This window comes from Colossoma macropomum, unplaced genomic scaffold, assembly GCF_904425465.1.
Source record: "Colossoma macropomum unplaced genomic scaffold, Colossoma_macropomum, whole genome shotgun sequence".
Lineage (NCBI taxonomy): Eukaryota > Metazoa > Chordata > Actinopteri > Characiformes > Serrasalmidae > Colossoma > Colossoma macropomum.
In genome coordinates this window covers 24,585,151-24,603,608 of record NW_023494793.1, presented here as the reverse complement: position 1 = coordinate 24,603,608, position 18,458 = coordinate 24,585,151, and the positions used below count along the sequence as shown (strand labels likewise).

The 18,458-nt window shown below is 37.3% G+C and overlaps 1 protein-coding gene across 2 annotated transcripts in view; it reads left to right on the top strand.

Annotated features, from left to right (window-relative positions):
* The window catches only part of dock5 (dedicator of cytokinesis 5), a 78,376-nt gene that overhangs the window by 18,605 nt on the left and 41,313 nt on the right, over positions 1-18,458 (top strand). For both annotated transcript variants that reach the window (XR_005007649.1, XM_036578909.1), the window contains exons 14-28: positions 1,359-1,483; positions 2,357-2,455; positions 2,927-2,999; positions 3,199-3,302; positions 3,543-3,723; positions 3,849-3,946; positions 4,041-4,130; positions 8,496-8,596; positions 8,751-8,885; positions 9,216-9,327; positions 9,620-9,690; positions 13,789-13,895; positions 16,622-16,758; positions 17,080-17,175; positions 17,361-17,459. Coding sequence is in view for 1 of the 2 variants with exons in the window: in XM_036578909.1 (XP_036434802.1) it covers positions 1,359-1,483; positions 2,357-2,455; positions 2,927-2,999; positions 3,199-3,302; positions 3,543-3,723; positions 3,849-3,946; positions 4,041-4,130; positions 8,496-8,596; positions 8,751-8,885; positions 9,216-9,327; positions 9,620-9,690; positions 13,789-13,895; positions 16,622-16,758; positions 17,080-17,175; positions 17,361-17,459 (1,628 nt within the window). In the remaining variant the exon portion in view is untranslated. The remainder of the gene's footprint in view (positions 1-1,358; positions 1,484-2,356; positions 2,456-2,926; positions 3,000-3,198; positions 3,303-3,542; positions 3,724-3,848; positions 3,947-4,040; positions 4,131-8,495; positions 8,597-8,750; positions 8,886-9,215; positions 9,328-9,619; positions 9,691-13,788; positions 13,896-16,621; positions 16,759-17,079; positions 17,176-17,360; positions 17,460-18,458) is intronic.

The window sequence follows — 18,458 nt, the reverse complement described above, 5'->3', positions numbered from 1 at the left end:
AGGCACTGCACTGATAAGACCCCAGCTATGCTAGCAAGCTATCATTTTGAGATATAAAGACAAAAAACTTGCTGTTAGCAAAATCAAGCTAAACTAAAAATGCTTGGTGGTTTATGTTATGAGTTAGATCTGTGAAGGGCTGCAGACACTAGTCCTTCCTCAGTTACACCTGTAAAGGCACACCTTACCTTTGAGCTGACTGGTCAGCACCGAAAAAACCCTCATGACGGGTTCTTTTAGTTGAACTTTTTTGCATAAAAGGTGAGTGCTTATATTCCCCTTGAGGAAATCTGAAGTATTCAGGATGGAATCCCTGTACTTTTTACAACATGAACATTAAATAAATTATTATTTTATGTTCTCAGTGCTAAAAAAATGTTTTGCTACAACACTTGCAATTTACATGCATTTTATGTACAGCTTTGATTTCAAGCCCAAACATTGAGCTGGACTTTGAACTTGTGTGTGTTACTTGAAGCAGCACACAGACATATCTCAGCATGTTTTTTTTTCTTTTCTGACTCACTAGTGGTACTTTTTAACAAAAAATCTTATGTAGTGCAGCTTTTAGCATCCTGCGAAGTTTGAATAAAAAATGGAAAAATTGTAAAAGCTTAAACACTGCTAATTAGAGTTGTCTGAGAACTGTTTGAGTGTGACTTAATATTCTAATGAGACTGCTTGATGACGTCCCTCTGTACAACACTGCAGTTTATAGAGAAGTAGGAGATGGGGTGGAGTATAAAAGAATGTAGCAGCTATGGTATTGCACGTGAGGGTACTGCACATATGTGAATGGCAGTGTTTCTATTTACAAATAGTGCAGTTTAATAATAAATATAAAGTGCAAATCAATATAAATATCTTTTAATATCCCTTGAATATGTTTCGGATGGGTGCGGGTAGACACTCTATTCCTGTGTTGTTAGTGCCTGGGTGGTAATGTCAGCGTTGGGCAGGGTTCAATTCTTTTATTGAACTGGGGTAGAAGCTGTTTTTAGGTCTGTTTTTCCATGATGTGATGGACCTGTGACATCTGCCTGAGGGTAACAGGTCGTACAGATGACGACCAGGCTGAGTAGGTTGAGGATGGGTCTTTCAATATGTTAGCTGCCTTGCTGAGGCAGCGGTATCTGATGACCTCCTCCAAGGAGGGCAGCGAGCAGCCGATTATATTTTTGCGCTGTGCTGATGACTCTCTGAAGGACTCTCCTGTCCACTGCTGAGCTGCTGGTACATGAATATTATGTACCCACAAAAGCAAGATTAATGTAATTAAGTTTCTTGGGATTTGTGAAATGATTGTTTTGTGCAGGCCTGGTGTTACACATGTGCAGCCAGTGTTTGTCTCCACACAGGAAATGTGAGAAATGACATCTACGTGACACTGCTACAGGGAGAGTTTGACCGTGGCAAGAAAAAGACACCTAAAAACGTAGAGGTTGTGATGAGTGTACTTGATGATGAAGGGAATCCAATAGAGGTAAACAAACAGTACATTATTGAGTTTTCATGAGAATTCCCCCAATTTTTCAAAATTCCTGCATAATTCAGTCGCTAAAGTTTAACAAAGTCATTCAGTCTGGTTTGATGTGAAAGTCTATCTCATCTATCTGACTTCTGATTTTCTGATCTGATTTCTTTACAGTGGTGGTGATGGGAAGCAGGATTTGCAAATACAGCCCTTTTATTTGCTATCCCAAACTACCAGTATGCCTAAATTTAATGTTGATAATGTTAAAATAGTAGTAAATCTGAAAAAATATTAAGCCAAAACCTTACCTCAAAGCTATTGTAAGCCATCAGGCGATTAGTAATCATTTTATGTAGTAGCTTTCTGTGAGGTAGCTTTCAGAGGCATGAAACTCTTCAGAATTTTGGTTCCTATCACCACCACTGTGAACAATTCTGTATCCGTAAGTTTCTCTAGAATGGAGCATTTTGCATCAAACCACTCTGAATGACTTTATCTACTTTGTTAATCTTAATGATTGAATTATGCAGAAGTTTTGAAAAATTACTGGAATTCCACTTTGAGAAGCCATAATGGATTGAAAAATGCGTTACTGTCATGTAATGATTAAAATACACCTCCACTCACCCATTTATTGTCAGATTTAAAAAAATCTAAATGTACACTACCCTTACTAATTTTATATACAATAAAAAAATTACAAACTGTTTGACAAAAAGAACAATAATATATTATTGGCAATTGGAAAGAAAGTGTACATGTGTGACAAAGTTTTGTGATAAACACATGTTCTTTCCATTTAAAGCTAATAAGGTACTAAACCCACAGGCACACAAATTTAGAACTTTGTTTCATAACCAAATCGATTCTGTCTATGATTAGAAAGCCATATTCCCAGGGGCGGGCTATGAGGGGATCACTGAATACAAGTCAGTCATTTACTACCAGGTGAAGCAGCCATGCTGGAATGAGACAGTGAAGGTAAGGGCAGCTAGCTTGGTTCTTTTCATTTCAAGTAGTACAGTTGGCAGTATTTCAGCTGCCGTTACTTTTTATGTAATGTGTAAGGCCTCCGTAAAAATGTGTATTTGTCAGACACGTTTTCTCCTAGCTTGCTGTCTGACCATTTTTTTTGTTCCTGGTCTTAAGCAAATTACAGACTATGATTACACAGCCTTTAAAATAATGCTAAGTTCTTAAAGTTGCTATAATAGATAAATTAAAAGTTCTACATGGAGTCAGTTCAGTAGCTCTGTAATTGGTTTGACTTTATAGTGCAATGTTATGTTAATTTTTTGTTAGTGTAAGTTTAATTTTCTAAGATGTGTCATCAGATAAATACTGTGTGCCTAATGGATTTTGTCAGGGGACGATTGTTGGTTATGACTAACTTGAAGGTGAATGTGCTTTGTGGGGAAACCTGGTTTACGTCCATGCTTTTATTTCCTTTAGGTGGCCATCCCCATAGAGGATGTGTGCCGCTGTCATCTCAGCATGACTTTCAGACACAGATCCTCTCAAGATTGTAGGCTATTTTAAAATTTCTTTCAAATAATATTGAAAGAAAACACTATAGAATAGTGTGATCTTGTTTTTTAACATCCCTCACTTTATTTATTCATTTCCTATATATATTTATTTTAATTCATCCATATTTCATACTTGTGCTATCGGTGTGATGTGTTTTAATCAGTTAAATTATATGCTGCATTTTTGTCTTGCAGCTAGAGATAAGTCTGAAAAGCCATTTGGAATGGCTTTTGTTCGCCTGATGAAGTCAGATGGTACCACTCTGCGAGATGGAAAACATGACCTAATTGTCTACAAGGTGGACCTGCACCCCCTGCTTTTCAAACTTTTTCTTTTTTCTGCTCTTTTTATGTTCTAACAGCTTTGTTGCCCACGCAGAAGAAATATTTAGCAGCAGAAGTGTGCTTACCTGCAAGGCTTAGCAGTAAAGACACACACACCAACTAAACAATGTTACTTTATAAGAGTTATCATAAGAGTGTTTTGTTTGTTTTTACAAGTTTGTATACAGGGTAAATTATTGTCTCTCTTTACATAGGTGGATGTGAAAAAAGCAGAAGATGCCAAGACCTATCTGACTCTGCCAGGCTGCTGGGCTGAGGTGGAGGAGTATGAGAGACAGAGTGGAAAACCTTTCCAGAATTTAAGTCTCATCCCAGTCACTAGGGACAGCTTCCAGATCAGCACACTCACCTGTTCCACAAAGCTCACACAGAATGGTACTGTTCTCATGGATTTACCAGAGATGTAACAGTACAGGTCAAGCAGGCTTCCAAAACTTAAGGAAAGATTACAATTTTAAGTGGACCTTATATATATTCAGACTCTTCTCTTTGTGTTTTAGTGGATCTTCTGGGACTTCTCAACTGGAGATCAAATCCTGACAAATTAGAGGAGAATCTTCAGAGACTGATGGAGGTTGATGGAGGAGAGATTGTAAAGGTAGACCTTCATACCCTTGCAAGTTCATAAAAGTGCAAAAGTTTGACTTTCTGAATAGCCATTTCATATCAACTATTTTTTCTTTTACCTATAGTTTCTTCAGGACACACTGGATGCTCTCTTTAACATCATGATGGAGACTTCTGAGAAGGATACTTATGATTCCTTAGTGTTCAATGCATTGGTAAGCATAGATTTGTTTTTTAACTGAGATAGTGAAGACGAAGTATGGTATGAGAGCTTAAGGCTCAGCTTTGACTCGATGGCACCCCATAACCATTGCCTATGGACCTCAACACCAAATAACTACTGCAGAAGTGATATCAAGATGTTATTGTAGCATATCATAATGCTCAAACACTAAACTACAACAATCTGTTACACTTACTAATGCTAATGTAGCAGAACATAGTCTTTGTTGCAAAATCCTTAGTTACTGAGGTCAATCTAGTTAATTTGGATAAATTCTACAGACTGAAGAGTCTTTTGCCAAAAAAGCTTCCCAGCATCCTTAGCAGTTTCATTGGTTTCTGTTAATTAACTCTTAACGTTTCATTAGTTCTCGTCACATAATATTATTATTATTATTATTATTATTATTATTATTGTTATTGTTATTGTTATTGTTATTTATTTATTTTTTATCCTCATGCTGAAGTGTTTTGTTTGGGTGCATTCTACATGTCTTAGTCATTTTCACAGTGATGGTGTTTGGTGTTTAGGTTTATCACTTCAGCATGTAGCCAGTTTCTAAACAGAATATCATAGATGCATGAAGCCATTTTAGTCATAATAAATGGGAAAATTGTATCTGTTTCTTCATTACTGTAAGAAGAAATGGATAAAAAATGGTCTTGGTTCGCTTCAAAACCAACTCTGGTGCTGTTTGTATGAAGTATGAACACCATACAGACCAAAGATTTTGCACTTTTCTGTGCAAAATTTCTTTGATTTGTGGAAAAGACGAGTTCCTGTTGCTGTTTTGACAGCTGCATGTGTTTTATCATCTCTTTATAAGCTTTGAATTAGTAATAATAGAATGGATAGTTCTAAAACAAAAATAAGGCACATTTTAAGTCATTATAAAGTACTCCATATAGACACTTGACTGCACACATATATTATGTACTAATGTGCTGACGTTTCTCTTTTCTGTAAAAACAGTGAGCTATTTGAGGCAGTTCTAGGGATTTCATCCTGCTTTGTGTCGTGCAAAATCATGGTAACACGGAGTCTTGTAGCTTATTACTCTAATATCACCGCCAAGCCCAGATAGAACGGAGAACTGCATGATTCAGAAAGTTCGATGGACATTATCACAGGTATCGTGCTTCATAAAATCTGCCCAGTCAGCTATGAACTTTTATTCACAGAATTTTTGTATACATCTTGGTTCAATGCTAAATATGACTGTGTGAATGCTAAATGAACCAGAACTAAAAACACAACAATGTAACTCTTCCTTGATCTGGACCAAACCAGAAACTGAGCTACAAGTATAAATGAACTATAAATGAGAGCTTAATCTAACTAGGCTGATTTAAGTTAACCTAACTAAATTGGGAGTAAACTGAATTTGCCAGCCCAGTTGAAACTATTTAAAATGATTGGGCTTTTTGAGGTAACCTTACTGGCTGAAGTGTGGACTACTGAAAAATAAAGAGTAAATGTAACTCATACAATAACAATACTGTTATTTAAGCGTGAACCTGTTTAGTAACTTTATTTTTTTTATTATATTTTTTTTGAGGCAGTAAGTTTGCATGATTTTTTTAAGTAAAGAATAAGTTTACAGTATGTGCTTACATTAGACCTATACAAAACAACAATACACTATTGATGTAGAAATTTATTTAGGTGCCTTTACTGTACTCTAATGTGTCCAGTGTTAACTCCTTCTTTAACCCCTTAACATTCCAGGCTTAATACATACAAAGCTAATTATTCAGTAACTACAGGACTTCAGTGCAAACTAATAGAGCTTTTCTTTATAGGTTATAGAAGTGTGTTATAAAACTTTGGGCCTGCTGGCGGGCCCATGGCTTGTTAAGGGTTAGGTAAAGTGAACAAGGTTTATGTTAGGGTTTTATTAGCGTTCATTCATCGTTTTGCTCAGCAAAGTAGCCTGTCTGAACAATGACAGGTTGATTACTGAGTGCAGCATTATCTGACTCCTAATAACATGTTGGTAAATATCTTCATGGCAGATTTTACAGTAAAATGTAAACATTCACACAACAGGTAGAACATTTTTATTGTGACTGCCTTGTTCTATCAGATTGAGGTCAGGACTCTGTGCAGGCCAGTCAAGTTCTTCCACGCCAAACTCGCTCATCCATGTCTTTATGGACCTTGCTTTGTGCACTGGTGCGCAGTCATGTTGGAACAGGAAGGGGCCATCCCCAAACTGTTCCCACAAAGATGGGAGCATGAAATTGTCCAAAATCTCTTGGTATGCTGAAGCATTAAAAGTTCCTTTCACTGGACCTAAGGGGCTGAGCCCAACTCCTGAAAAACAACCCCACACCACAATCCCCCCTCCACTAAACTTTACACTTGGCACAATGCAGTCAGACAAGTACCGTTCTCCTGGCAACCGCCAAACCCAGACTCGTCCATCGGATTGCCAGACGGAGAAGTGTGATTCGTCACTCCAGAGAACGTCTCCACTGCTCTAGGGTCCAGTGGTGGCGTGCTTTACACCACTGCCTTCGACATTTTGCATTGCACATGCAGCTGCTCGGCCATGGAAACCCATTCCATGAAGCTCTCTACGCACTGTTCTTGACCTAATCTGAAGGCCACATGAAGTTTGGAGGTCTGTAGCGACTCTGCAGAAAGCTGGCGACCTCTGCGCACCATGCGCGTCTGCATCTGCTGACCCCGCTCTGTCATTTTACGTGGCCTACCACTTCGTGGCTGAGTTGCTGTCATTCCCAATCACTTCCGTTTGCTATAATACCACTGACAGTTGACTGTGGAATATTTAGTAGAGAGGAAATTTTACGACTGGACAAAGGTGGCATCCTATCGTGGTACCACACTGGAATTCACTGAGCTCCTGAGAGCGACCCATTCTTTCACAAATGTTTGTAGAAGCAATCTTGGCCCCAGGATGGACCAAGCAAACATGTAACCTTTTAATTCTTACCGCTCACATTCTGTTTAGAATTGTAAGGTATCTGTGAATATACCTAAAGAGGAATGGATACTTCAGCAGACTGTTTCAGATAAATCTTCTTTCGTATATATCTAAAACAAATTAAATGTAGATAAATACAAAGGTAATACACTGTTTTAATACACTGGTAGTACACTGTTTTACATTCACTTTACTTTCAAATATTTGTCTGTTTCATGAACCATGCCAATATTAAAAGGTTAATCATACTACAAATATATTGTACTAAATGTACTGTATGTCCAAATTTATGTGGTGGACACCTGGATATCACACCTATATGAGCTTGTTAGACATGTCTTTCCAAAACCATGGTCATTAATATGTCGGGTATGTATATGGAAAAATAGTCAAAAGAGCATCAGCCTTCTGTGGAGCTTAGGGATAGGGGTAAAACATTAATTCTTATTCCATACTGATTGGCAGTTGCAGATAGAATCTTATAATACCAACTTAGTATTTCCAGAAGGAACCTTTAACATTTTTTAAAATCGAGGCTCCACAATGCTTGCCAAGTTACTTCGGTTTTTCTTCAACTCCTGCCCTAACTTGAAAATGGCCTATGCTCTAATTACAACAAGAGCGCTTTTATCCACTTCTGAATGCTGAATGTTCATCCAGTATCCCCATGAAACACAAAGGCTTGTTTTCTTTCAGAGTTTTTATTTTGATTAACTTTCTTCCAACACTCAGTCTGTGGCTTCACTGTTCAGTTAACAGGTTGATAACCAGTGCCATTATCAGCATCTCTCTTCACAACACGGTTTCCCCTTTTTTAATCCTTCAGCAGCTATTTTTGCCACAAACTACTACACAGCTTCGTACTGCTTTGGAACTGCACTTCAACAGAGGGGAAAGAGTTCTTTGGCTCTCGGCTTTGGTTTGCTTAAGTATTTCCAATGCAGAAACGGCTCGTTCTTCTCTTTTCCTCTTTTTTCTCTTTTTCTCAGCAATCAGTTGCGAGAGTTACGTTTTTCAGGTAGGTCACCTGATCACGTTATTTTCTTTTCTCCTAGCAGGCGAACTCGATGAAACAACTAAATATGAAACTCAACTTTAACAGAAAAATACCGTTGGGAACTTGTTCTTGGCGCGTTGCTAAGTTTCAGTTTCACTTCAGCGAAGGTTGTTCATTTTTGGTTTTGACTTGACGGTGCTTTTAAACTTACCGCTGCAACTATAATCAGCATTACATGATTAACTATATGCATACCTTCTATAATCTACATCTATATTTTGTAAGTGTATATTCTATATTCTAAATCCACAAAATGACTGACAGCAGCTTGTATCCTTTTCTTGTACTGGTGAATGATGCACTCTCAGTAACTTTAACAAATTAATTCTCATTTCACCTTCTTTGGCCAGGTGTTTATAATCTCACTGATTGGGGACATAAAATTTCAGCACTTCAACCCAGTTCTCGAGACTTACATAAACAAGCACTTCAGTGCCACACTAGCTTACACGTAAGAACTTTTCTTCATTTTTTCATTCTTTTTCTGTGTTTCACAATCCATTTTTTCTTTTTTTTTGTCTTAGCATTTTGTCTTGTCTCACAAGCAAGCATCTGTTGTGTATACACACCATCACAATTTCACCTTGATCTTTTTATACATACAGGAAATTGACCAAGGTGTTGAATTATTATGTTAGTTACACGGAGGACCCAGCTCACATAGAGAGGCTCTATGCTGCCCTAAAAGCCTTCAAGTACCTTTTCCGTTTCATTGTACAGTCTCGCATCCTTTATCTCAGGTAGGTCACATACAGGTTTTTGTTCTGTTATTTAGTCAGTATAGTTTGAGATTATATTGTGTGTGTATACACATTGCATATTGTAAACTAATTCAAGGGACAGTATGAATGCTTCAAGGAAGATTGCTTTCATCCTGAATATTCCTTGTTTTAGGACACAGAAACATTATTCATTACTATGAAATGTAATGAAATGCAGGAACACAGTTATAAAGTCTTTCTTATACTCTGATGTGTTTGTGTATAGAGGACATCTTGCTGGAAAGGAACTACCAGCAAATTTATAAGATTGACATATGATGAATTTTTGCTGTGTCTCATGTGTCTTAGATTTTATGGGAACAGTAAGGAAGGGGACGAGTTTTTCGACTCCATTCGTACACTTTTCCTGTCCATCAACACTCTGATGGACAGGCCTCTGGATGAAGCTGTGAAGATAAAGGTGAGTGGGGAGCTATGGAGAGAAATGTGGAACATTTTTCAAATCCATGACAACTTTGAATATAAGGGGTTATTATATTATTTTGAAAACAGAGCTATTTGAACTATGTAGATAACTAAGCCACAGAAGCCACTTCTTGTAACTATGGAAACTTGCATTTTTGAAAGGTGCAAGAGTTTGTTTCATAATAAAAAATATATATATATATATGCATGTCTTTCATCTGTATTTCTTTCATCAACCTAGAGTGATCCAAAGCTGGTATATTTCGCTCTGCATCTTTTTTTCACAGGGAGCAATTTTAAAATACCTTCCAACCATCATCAATGACATCCAGCATGTTTTTGATCCAGTGGAGCTCAGGTAAACGGACCGTCACTATAGTCTGCCAAATATGAGTGCTATATGTCATACCAGAGTCTTTTGTCAGATAGTTAGTTTTGTGTGTGTGTGTGTGTGTGTGTGTGTGTGTGTGTGTTGGGCAACATACTTTAAAACAGTAGTGATGGCTGAATACTGAATACACTGTCCTAAATGTATTCAGTAATGTATTCTGTTATAGTACATAAAGTAACATATTCACAATACATTTAGATACATTTAGAATACTTTTTGGTAAGGCTGTTGGGGGGAAAAAATTTTCGCTGTTATTTTTTGGCAGTTTTCTTCATGTAATTATTCTGTTAATATGTTTCATAAAAATTCCTTATTAAAAAAAATATGTAACTTTTTTGCTACATGTTGTGTGCTGATTCTGAAATATGAGAGGCCGTTTAGGTAAACATTCTGACTAACCTCTCACGCTCATCATCAAACGTCTCATGTTCACTATCAAACATCTCACGTTCACTATCAAACGTCTCACGCTCACTATCAAACCCTCTCACACTCGCCATCAAACCCTCTCACACTCGCCATCAAACCCTCTCACGCTCACTATCAAACTCTATCAAAAAGGCGTTCTTGATAGTGAGTGTGAGAGAGCTTGATAGAGTGTATGAGAGAACTTGGTCACGTTTTCTGATTGGTTTAGAAAGTTATCATTTAAATGAGCAGTTTCTGATTCGCTCATAGTCAAATATGCCCGTCCCCCACGTGCAGTAGTTCACTCTTAAAAACAGATAGTTCTTCAAAGGTCTTTTAGTAAAGACAATGGTTCTATATAGAACTAGGAACACAAAAAGAACCATTTGCATAATTAAAGAGCTCTTTGCATGGTACTGGTTCTTCAGATTGATAGACAATGTGCTGTAGATGGTTATACATATGACTGAAGTCTTTTTGGTGCTATATCGGTCTGTGTATTCTCATCTTTTATTCTGTTATAGTCAGTGGAAAAATCACAAAATAGCTTTGTTTCACAAACTAAGCATAAAATAAAAAAACAGAAGTAAAATAAAGGGTTGTATTTTATTTATTCAAAAGTATTCAAGTTCTATCACTTTAACCGGAAATACACCTGCAGAGGGCATGTATGGTTGCAGAAGCTCAAATCAGGCGATCGCGGTTAAAAATGATAGACAGAAAAGATCCGGCATGAGTATTGAGAGGGTAGGCCTAGTCCGGCATTTGGGGAGGCAACATTACGTTTTATAGGTGTCTGTATATTTGATGCAGCTATTCTAGCAGCAAAAAACTGCGATATGAGACTCTACAGGACTCCTGCCATTTAACAGCGAAATCAAAGAGAAACGAAAGTCGATTTGCCCAATAATGATGAGAAAAATTAATTGTAATGTCACATTGTCAGATGTGAACTTATTGAGAGCATTCCAGGCTCTCAGCTGGTGAGACAAAAGCTGGGCTGTATGATGAAGATTGTGGAGAGTGACCTTTTCAAATTGCCAGGTGAGAAAACCCTTAAGCAGTATGTGAAATTTATTGGGCAGTACTGTTACTGGTAGAAGCACAGCAGAAAGTTCAGAAGATGGCAGCGTGATAACGTTGGAAGCCACTGCTCTATGGAAAATTTTTGCTTGATTTGCATTTTTTTTCTTTGATTTCTTGGTGCACTTGTCCCACAAGATAAATAGTACCACATTCTGGAAACACTGATTGCAAAGTGGAAGAATAAACATGCCAAGGCTGAACACAAAATCCATGCTGGCGAAAAGTAGCAAGGACTTTGATGGGACTGTGCTGCCAACACTACACCTGAGCAAACAGATGACATTAGACAGCTACTTGGCAGCAAGTCGGAAGTATCTGTGCTTAGAGCCAAGTCTTGCTGAATTAAGCTTGTAGATTTTAAGTCTAAAAGCTGATATACAGGTGCAGGAACAAAAGCAAAACGGACACCCATGTCACTACTCAATGAAATGTGTTCTTCGCCTGTGAAATGAAAACGAAAACATTTGTCAAGAAATAACATCGTTATTAGTACTGCTTCTCAGGAGGAGCAGAGGCTGTTAAAGACGTGTCATGAATTTTATGAATTTGGTGATAAGGCTAGTAAGCTTTTGGCCTTACAGACCCACCAGTCCACTGCTTCTAAAATGACGACACAGGTATGATCCACAGCAGGTACCAGTTTACTTAACCATGAAGACGTTTTTTCTCATCTTTGTATACCTCAGAATATCTGTGATTCAAATCAAATGCATTCTTTTTTTTTTTCAAACTTAAACTCGTTATAGTGATTTGTGTTACAGCTCCAGACTTAAGAATTATAGCTGTGAGCTCCTCGCTGTCCTGTGTTCATATTGTTCATATAATACTGTGGCAGCTCTGGTTTTGGGATGGAGCTTTAGAGGCGCGTAATCCAGAGCTGTGCCGTGGCACCGCCCCTTAAGGGACAGATTTGTTGTGGTTTAATGATGTTAGTGTTGTTGTGCTGTTAGTGTAAAATGCATGTGTGTGTGTTATTTGTCTTATTCTGTAGCCACTCCCGTGTCTCTTTCTTCACCAACACACTCGTCACTCATCTCCGAGTGTGGCACCAACCAGCGCTTTCGGTACATTAAACTAAACTCTCACTGCGAGACACTGTGTTTGGCTTTAGGTCCTGATGTGCTGTTTGTTGTGAAGGAGAAGCAAGGATTAACCGTTATTTACACACAGAAACAAGCAAAATTGCGAGTATAATCTCAAGTGCCCGTATACCTGCGAGAGGCATGTGCACACGAAGAGGAGTCAGGATTCTGCACAACCCTGACGAACAGGCCTGATTTCCGTGATTTCTGAGTTTCTGAGACCATGCATGCACTCTGCATGTCTACTTAAGGTTAAGGTGATAGATATTTTTATTTGGATAAGTAATTTACGACCCTTTATTCCATTGTTGTTGTTTGTTTGTTTGTTTGTTGTTTAATTTTATGCTTAGTTTGTGAAACTGTGAAACAAAGGTATTTCGTGATTTTCACTGAGAATAACAGAATAAAAGATGAGAATACATGAACCACTATAGCACCAAAAAGACTTCAGTCATACATGTAACCATCTATAGCACATTGTCTATCAATCTGAAGAACCATTACCATGCAAAGAGCTCTTTAATCATGCAAATTGTTCTTTTTGTGTTCCTAGTTCTATATAGAACCACTGTCTTTACTATAGGACCTTTGAAGAACTCTGTTTTTAAGAGTGAACTACTGCATGTGATACTGCATGTCTCTAGACCAATCAGAAAACGTGACCAAGTTCTCTCATACACTTTATCAAGCTCTCTCACACTGACTATCAAGAATGCCTAGAGTTTGATAGTGAGTGTGAGGGAATTTGATAGTGAGTGTGAGAGGGTTTGATGGCGAGTGTGAGGGAATTTGATGGCGTGTGTGAGAGGTTTGATGGCGAGTGTGAGAGGTTTGATGGCGAGTGTGAGAGGTTAGTTAGAATTTTGGCCTAAATGGCTTCTCATACTAAAATGTTTTTATTTTAGTCTTTTTTAATGGGTAAATATTCTAAATGTTTTCTTCTGAAAATGTAAAAAGTAACTAAATTCTGAATACTGCCTTTATAAAACATTTATAAAAAGATAATTAATTCTTTGGGTTCTGAATATGTGCTCCCAATACTTGTATTCCGTTACATCCCAGCCCTGTGTGTGTGTGTGCATGCATGTGTGTGTGCATGCATGCGTGCGTGTGTGCGTGTGTGTCTGTGTATGCAGTACTATGCAAACATCCTAGACACCTAAGCACATTATTTAAATAATTTATCTTGGTAATAAGTGTGCAAATAATACAGTAAAAAGTTACAAAAAAAAAGTTTGAGCTATCTGAAATCTGAAACCACATTTCTCCTGGATGCTCCCAGCTATTGTATAGTCTTGCTAAATTCTATCATAATACTGGTCTTCCACGAGGAGAGGTTCAGAAATGGCTAAATGAACACACTGACAAGTAAAATGTGGGATTGGATTGTTTTGATATTATTTTTATTTATTTTAACATGCATTAATTAATATATCTAAAAAAATATTGAAAATACTGTTTCTCTACAAATTTCTTTCTGCTGTGGAAGTGTTCTGCTGGCTAAGTTTATTGAGAGCATTCCAGACTCTCAGCTGGTGAGACAAAAGCTGGGCTGTATGATGAAGATTGTGGAGAGTGACCTTTTCAAATTGCCAGGTGAGAAAACCCCTTAAGCAGTATGTGAAATTTATTGGGCAGTACTGTTACTGGTAGAAGCACAGCAGAAAGTTCAGAAGATGGCAGCGTGATAACGTTGGAAGCCACTGCTCTATGGAAAATTTTTGCTTAATTTGCATTTTTTTTCTTTGATTTCTTGGTGCACTTGTCCCACAAGATAAATAGTACCACATTCTGGAAACACTGATTGCAAAGTGGGAGAATAAACATGCCAAGGGTGAACACAAAATGCATACTGGCGAAAAGTAGCAAGGACTTTGATGAGACTGTGCTGCCAACACTGCACCTGAGCAAATGGATGACATTAGGCAGCTACTTGGCAGCATCAAGTCTGAAGTATCTGTGCTCAGAGCCAAGTCTTGCTAAATTAAGCTAGTAAATTTTAAGTCTAAAAGCTGATATACAGGCGCAGGAGCAAAAGCTGCAGGTGGTTCTGGACTGTCTGTGCAAAACGGACACCCATGTCACTACTTAATGAAATGTGTTCTTCGCTTGTGAAATAAAAACGAAAACATTTGTGAAGAAATAACATCGTTATCGAAATTTTGAAGCATCTGTAGCAGGGGTGCCTAACCAAATTAAAAGGATCATCGCATTCCTTTATCATTGGAAGCTTTTGGCCTTACAGACCCACCAGTCCACTGCTTCTAAAATGACGACACAGGTACGATCCACAGCAGGTACCGGTTTACTTAACCATGAAGACAGATAGTTTTTGTAGTTTTTTCTAGTCTTTGTATACCTCAGAATATCTGTGATCCAAATCAAATGCATTCTTTTTTTTTCCTCAAACTTGAATGTACCCATAGTAAGCAACCAATCTGATCCTGATTTGGGAGCCCTGCTTGATCTGTCTGAAATTGTGAATGGCAAATCTCCAGGCACAGATAGCATCTCTCTGGAGTTTTATAGGATGTTCTTGTCTCAGCTGGCTCTGTTACTTCTCTTTGTATTTAATGATGATGTATTTAATGAATATCTTTTTATAGCAGTTGTCTGCCCCCTACTCCAACACAAGCTTCAATGTCTCTCTTGGCCAAAGAAAACAGGGACCCTTTGTGATTCGTATAGAGCCATCTCACTATTAAATGTAGATTTTAAAATATTGGCTAAAGCTCTTACTCTTGCCGTGGATGCATCTCTTTTAATAATTTGGGGTGTTTATTTGATATATTTTATAGCAATTCTCCCACAGACACCCAAGAATTAAAAGGATACAGAAAATGCTTTTGATAAAGTAGAATGGTCTGAGACAAGGGTGCCCTATCTGCCTTATTGTTCACTATGGCTGTAGAACCATATCACTACAACAGTGCCCTGACATCAAAGGTATTTTCCATAAAGATATTGATAACAAAGTCTGGTTGTATGCAGATGACCTCCTTCTCTATGTTTCTAATTCCCTTTTAAGCCGCCACATTCTCTCTATCTTAGAGTATTTTGGGAAAACCTCTGGCTACAAAGAAAAGTGAATATTTTCCTATAAATCTATTAAACAATGTATTATCCCCTCAATCATACTTTTCAGACTAAAGCACAGAGAATTTCAATATTTGGGCATAACAGTTGCACACTCTCTCAATGCTTTGTTTGGGATCTTTGTCCCTCTTTATGGTCACACCAGGGAAGATTTTAATAGATGGTCCACATTGCCGCTGTCTTTAGCAGGGTGTATTGGTCTAGTCAAAATGACAATTTTACCTGACGTTCTATACTTATTCTCGAATATACCTGTTTTTTTAATTAAAAACTTTATTTAACAGTTTACAATTTTGTGGGAAAAAAAGGTTCATATTAGGAAAACTTTCTTACAGAGACCAAAGTGGCAGGGTAGGCATTCCCTTTTTTTATTTTACTATTGGGCCTCGCAAAATGCAAAACATAGTTTTTTAGATCTCTCGACAACACTGTCTTTCTATCCCAGTATGGGTGCAAGCAAATTGCTGCCAGTTTTCCCTAAGCTCTCTGTTATGCTTTTCTTTCCCTATAACTGGAAAGAAAAAAAAAAACAAACAAAAAAAACTTTTCTTTGTCCTAATCCTGTAGTCACACTCCTAATCCTGTAGTACAAACTATAAAGGTTTGGTACCAATTCCAAAAACACTTTGGGTTACAGCTGGTCTCAGTTTTGAGCCCTATTATATCAAACATCTCACAGTCATATTCGGATTCAGCTTTTCACATGTGGTACAAGAATGAAATTAGATGCCTATTTGTTTTTAGATAACACGTTCCTAAGTGACCTCATATTAATGGTTTCCATACTAGGTATAGGCTATTTATTTATTTGTTCATTTTATTTATTTATTTATTTATTTATTTGTATTTTTAAATTGAAAATATCTGAAAATGTAAGTACATGTCTCTCCTAGAAATTTTATTATTATTATTATTATTATTATTATTATTATTACTATTATTATTGTTATGTTGTTTTTATGGATTTAATTTTTTTATTGTTAGTTGTCTTTTATTTTTTTATGTGTTTTATTTAATTTTTTATATTCATTTGAAATGATATCTATGCTTATTATCAGTGCTTTATAATGTACTTATGTCTTTGGGGGGAGAGGGTGTGGGAAAACTAAACAAAAATTGTATTAGTTCACATTGAGCTATGCTGATATTGGTGAATTTGGCAAAATTAATAGGCAGAATTAAAAAAATACATATACAGCAGCTGAATAGCGTTTCTCTTTTTCCAGACTGCCGTAATGTGCTGTTGCCCCTGCTCACAGACCAGCTTAGTGGCCAGCTGGATGATCACTCCAATAAGACTGACCATGAGGCCTGTGTGCAACTTCTGAGTACTGTACTGGACATGCTAGACCGCAAAGACATGGTTTGTCTCTCATCATGGTCATAGGGCTTTACATAATTATGTGGATTATAATTGACCACAGTGATGGCTGCGGGTTCAATAGGGATACATGCAAGCAAGAAATACGTGCCAGTTTTGTTCAGCCATGCGGTCCATGAGAAATATTGTACAATTAAGAGACATAATTTCAGGTCATTCAGGTTACCTCACCCGAAACTCTGTAATCTCACTGTAAAGTACTGTCTGCACAAATTGTTTAGCTATTTCTAGTGTCAGTCCAGTCTCATTCTTTCGTTTGTTTATTCATCCTTTTTTCCGTGTTGTCTCCACTAATTTCCCCAGGGTCCCATGGGGGGTCATGTACAATTAATTATGGAGCGTCTCTTGCGGAGGGTCAACCGCACAGTCATCGGCATGAGCAGAGACTCTCCTCTAATTGTAAGGAGCCTTAAATGTAACTCAGAATCCGTCAAGTAAAACTTTTATTGCAATTTAGTTTTTAACTATTAAGAAAGAAATGTTAATGTGAATCTTTGCTCTGATCCTGTAGCAATGATTTTTTTCCAGGGTGTTGTAATATAAAACAAACTTCATATATTCTCCCTGTTTTGCTCTGGGCATAGGGACATTACCTGGCTTGCATGATTGCTGTCCTGAATCAGATGGAAGATGCACACTATGCCCACTACATAAGCACCTTTAAAACCAGGCAGGACATCATTGTAAGTCCGGTTCTCCTTTTGTTATAATCAATAACACAAAGGCAATTCAAAAGGTCCCTAGCTTTTTGTTCGTCATGTATGTTCGTAAATGACTCAACTGCTTTTTAAATGAATCTTGAAAGGCCAAAGGAGTGGATCGAATAGGGAGTCTGTTTGGTTTCTTGAAAAATATCATCTTGTTCTTGCTCCTATTTCTGATTTTTGCACAAATGTATTTCACTGTTCTTAATTGTTTCTTTTACTTTTATTTTATTTTTATTACTTACAGTCCAAAAATTAAGATTTATCACATGCAGGCTGGTTTCTATTTACACTATATGTCCTAAAGCATCCAGACATCCCTTCAAATTAGTGAACTCGTCTCAACTGTAGTCATGCTTGATAAGTGTTCCTTATTGACTGTTGTGGTTGAAACTCAAAGCTAGATCACCAGTTCCTGCTAACAGCTAGCTCCTACCCTAGGCAACCATTCTTTTCACATCTGTCTGTAGAAATAAATTACAAGGGCAAGTGTGGCTAAAATGTAAAAGAACATTTTCACTGTGTATTTTTAAAACCGCAACATGAAAGTACAGGTTGGTTTTAGGAAGCATGTTTTTTGGGCATGTCTTGCCCTATTTATTCTCTTATTCCTTGAGTCTGTTCATTTATATGCTCGTATTTTATGTGACTTCACATAAAATGTGACTTCACTTGAGACACACTTAAACACAGTTAATAGAACCTGTTGGTAAGTTGCTGAGCTTTCTTAGAAAATGTTTATGCAAGTATTTTTGCAGAAAACCACAGATATTTATTTATTAAGCTGTAAACCTGCATAATTTGTTCAGAGATCAGATTTCTTGCTAGTTTATTACCAAAACAACCTGCTAACACTGTTAGCCTACTGCATTTCCACTCCCAAGTAAACATGGAAGCGCCTTGCATGTTCCTGCTTGATCACACATGAATTTGTTTTTATTACTATGTTGCTCCAGTTGTTTGATAAAACGTAATTAA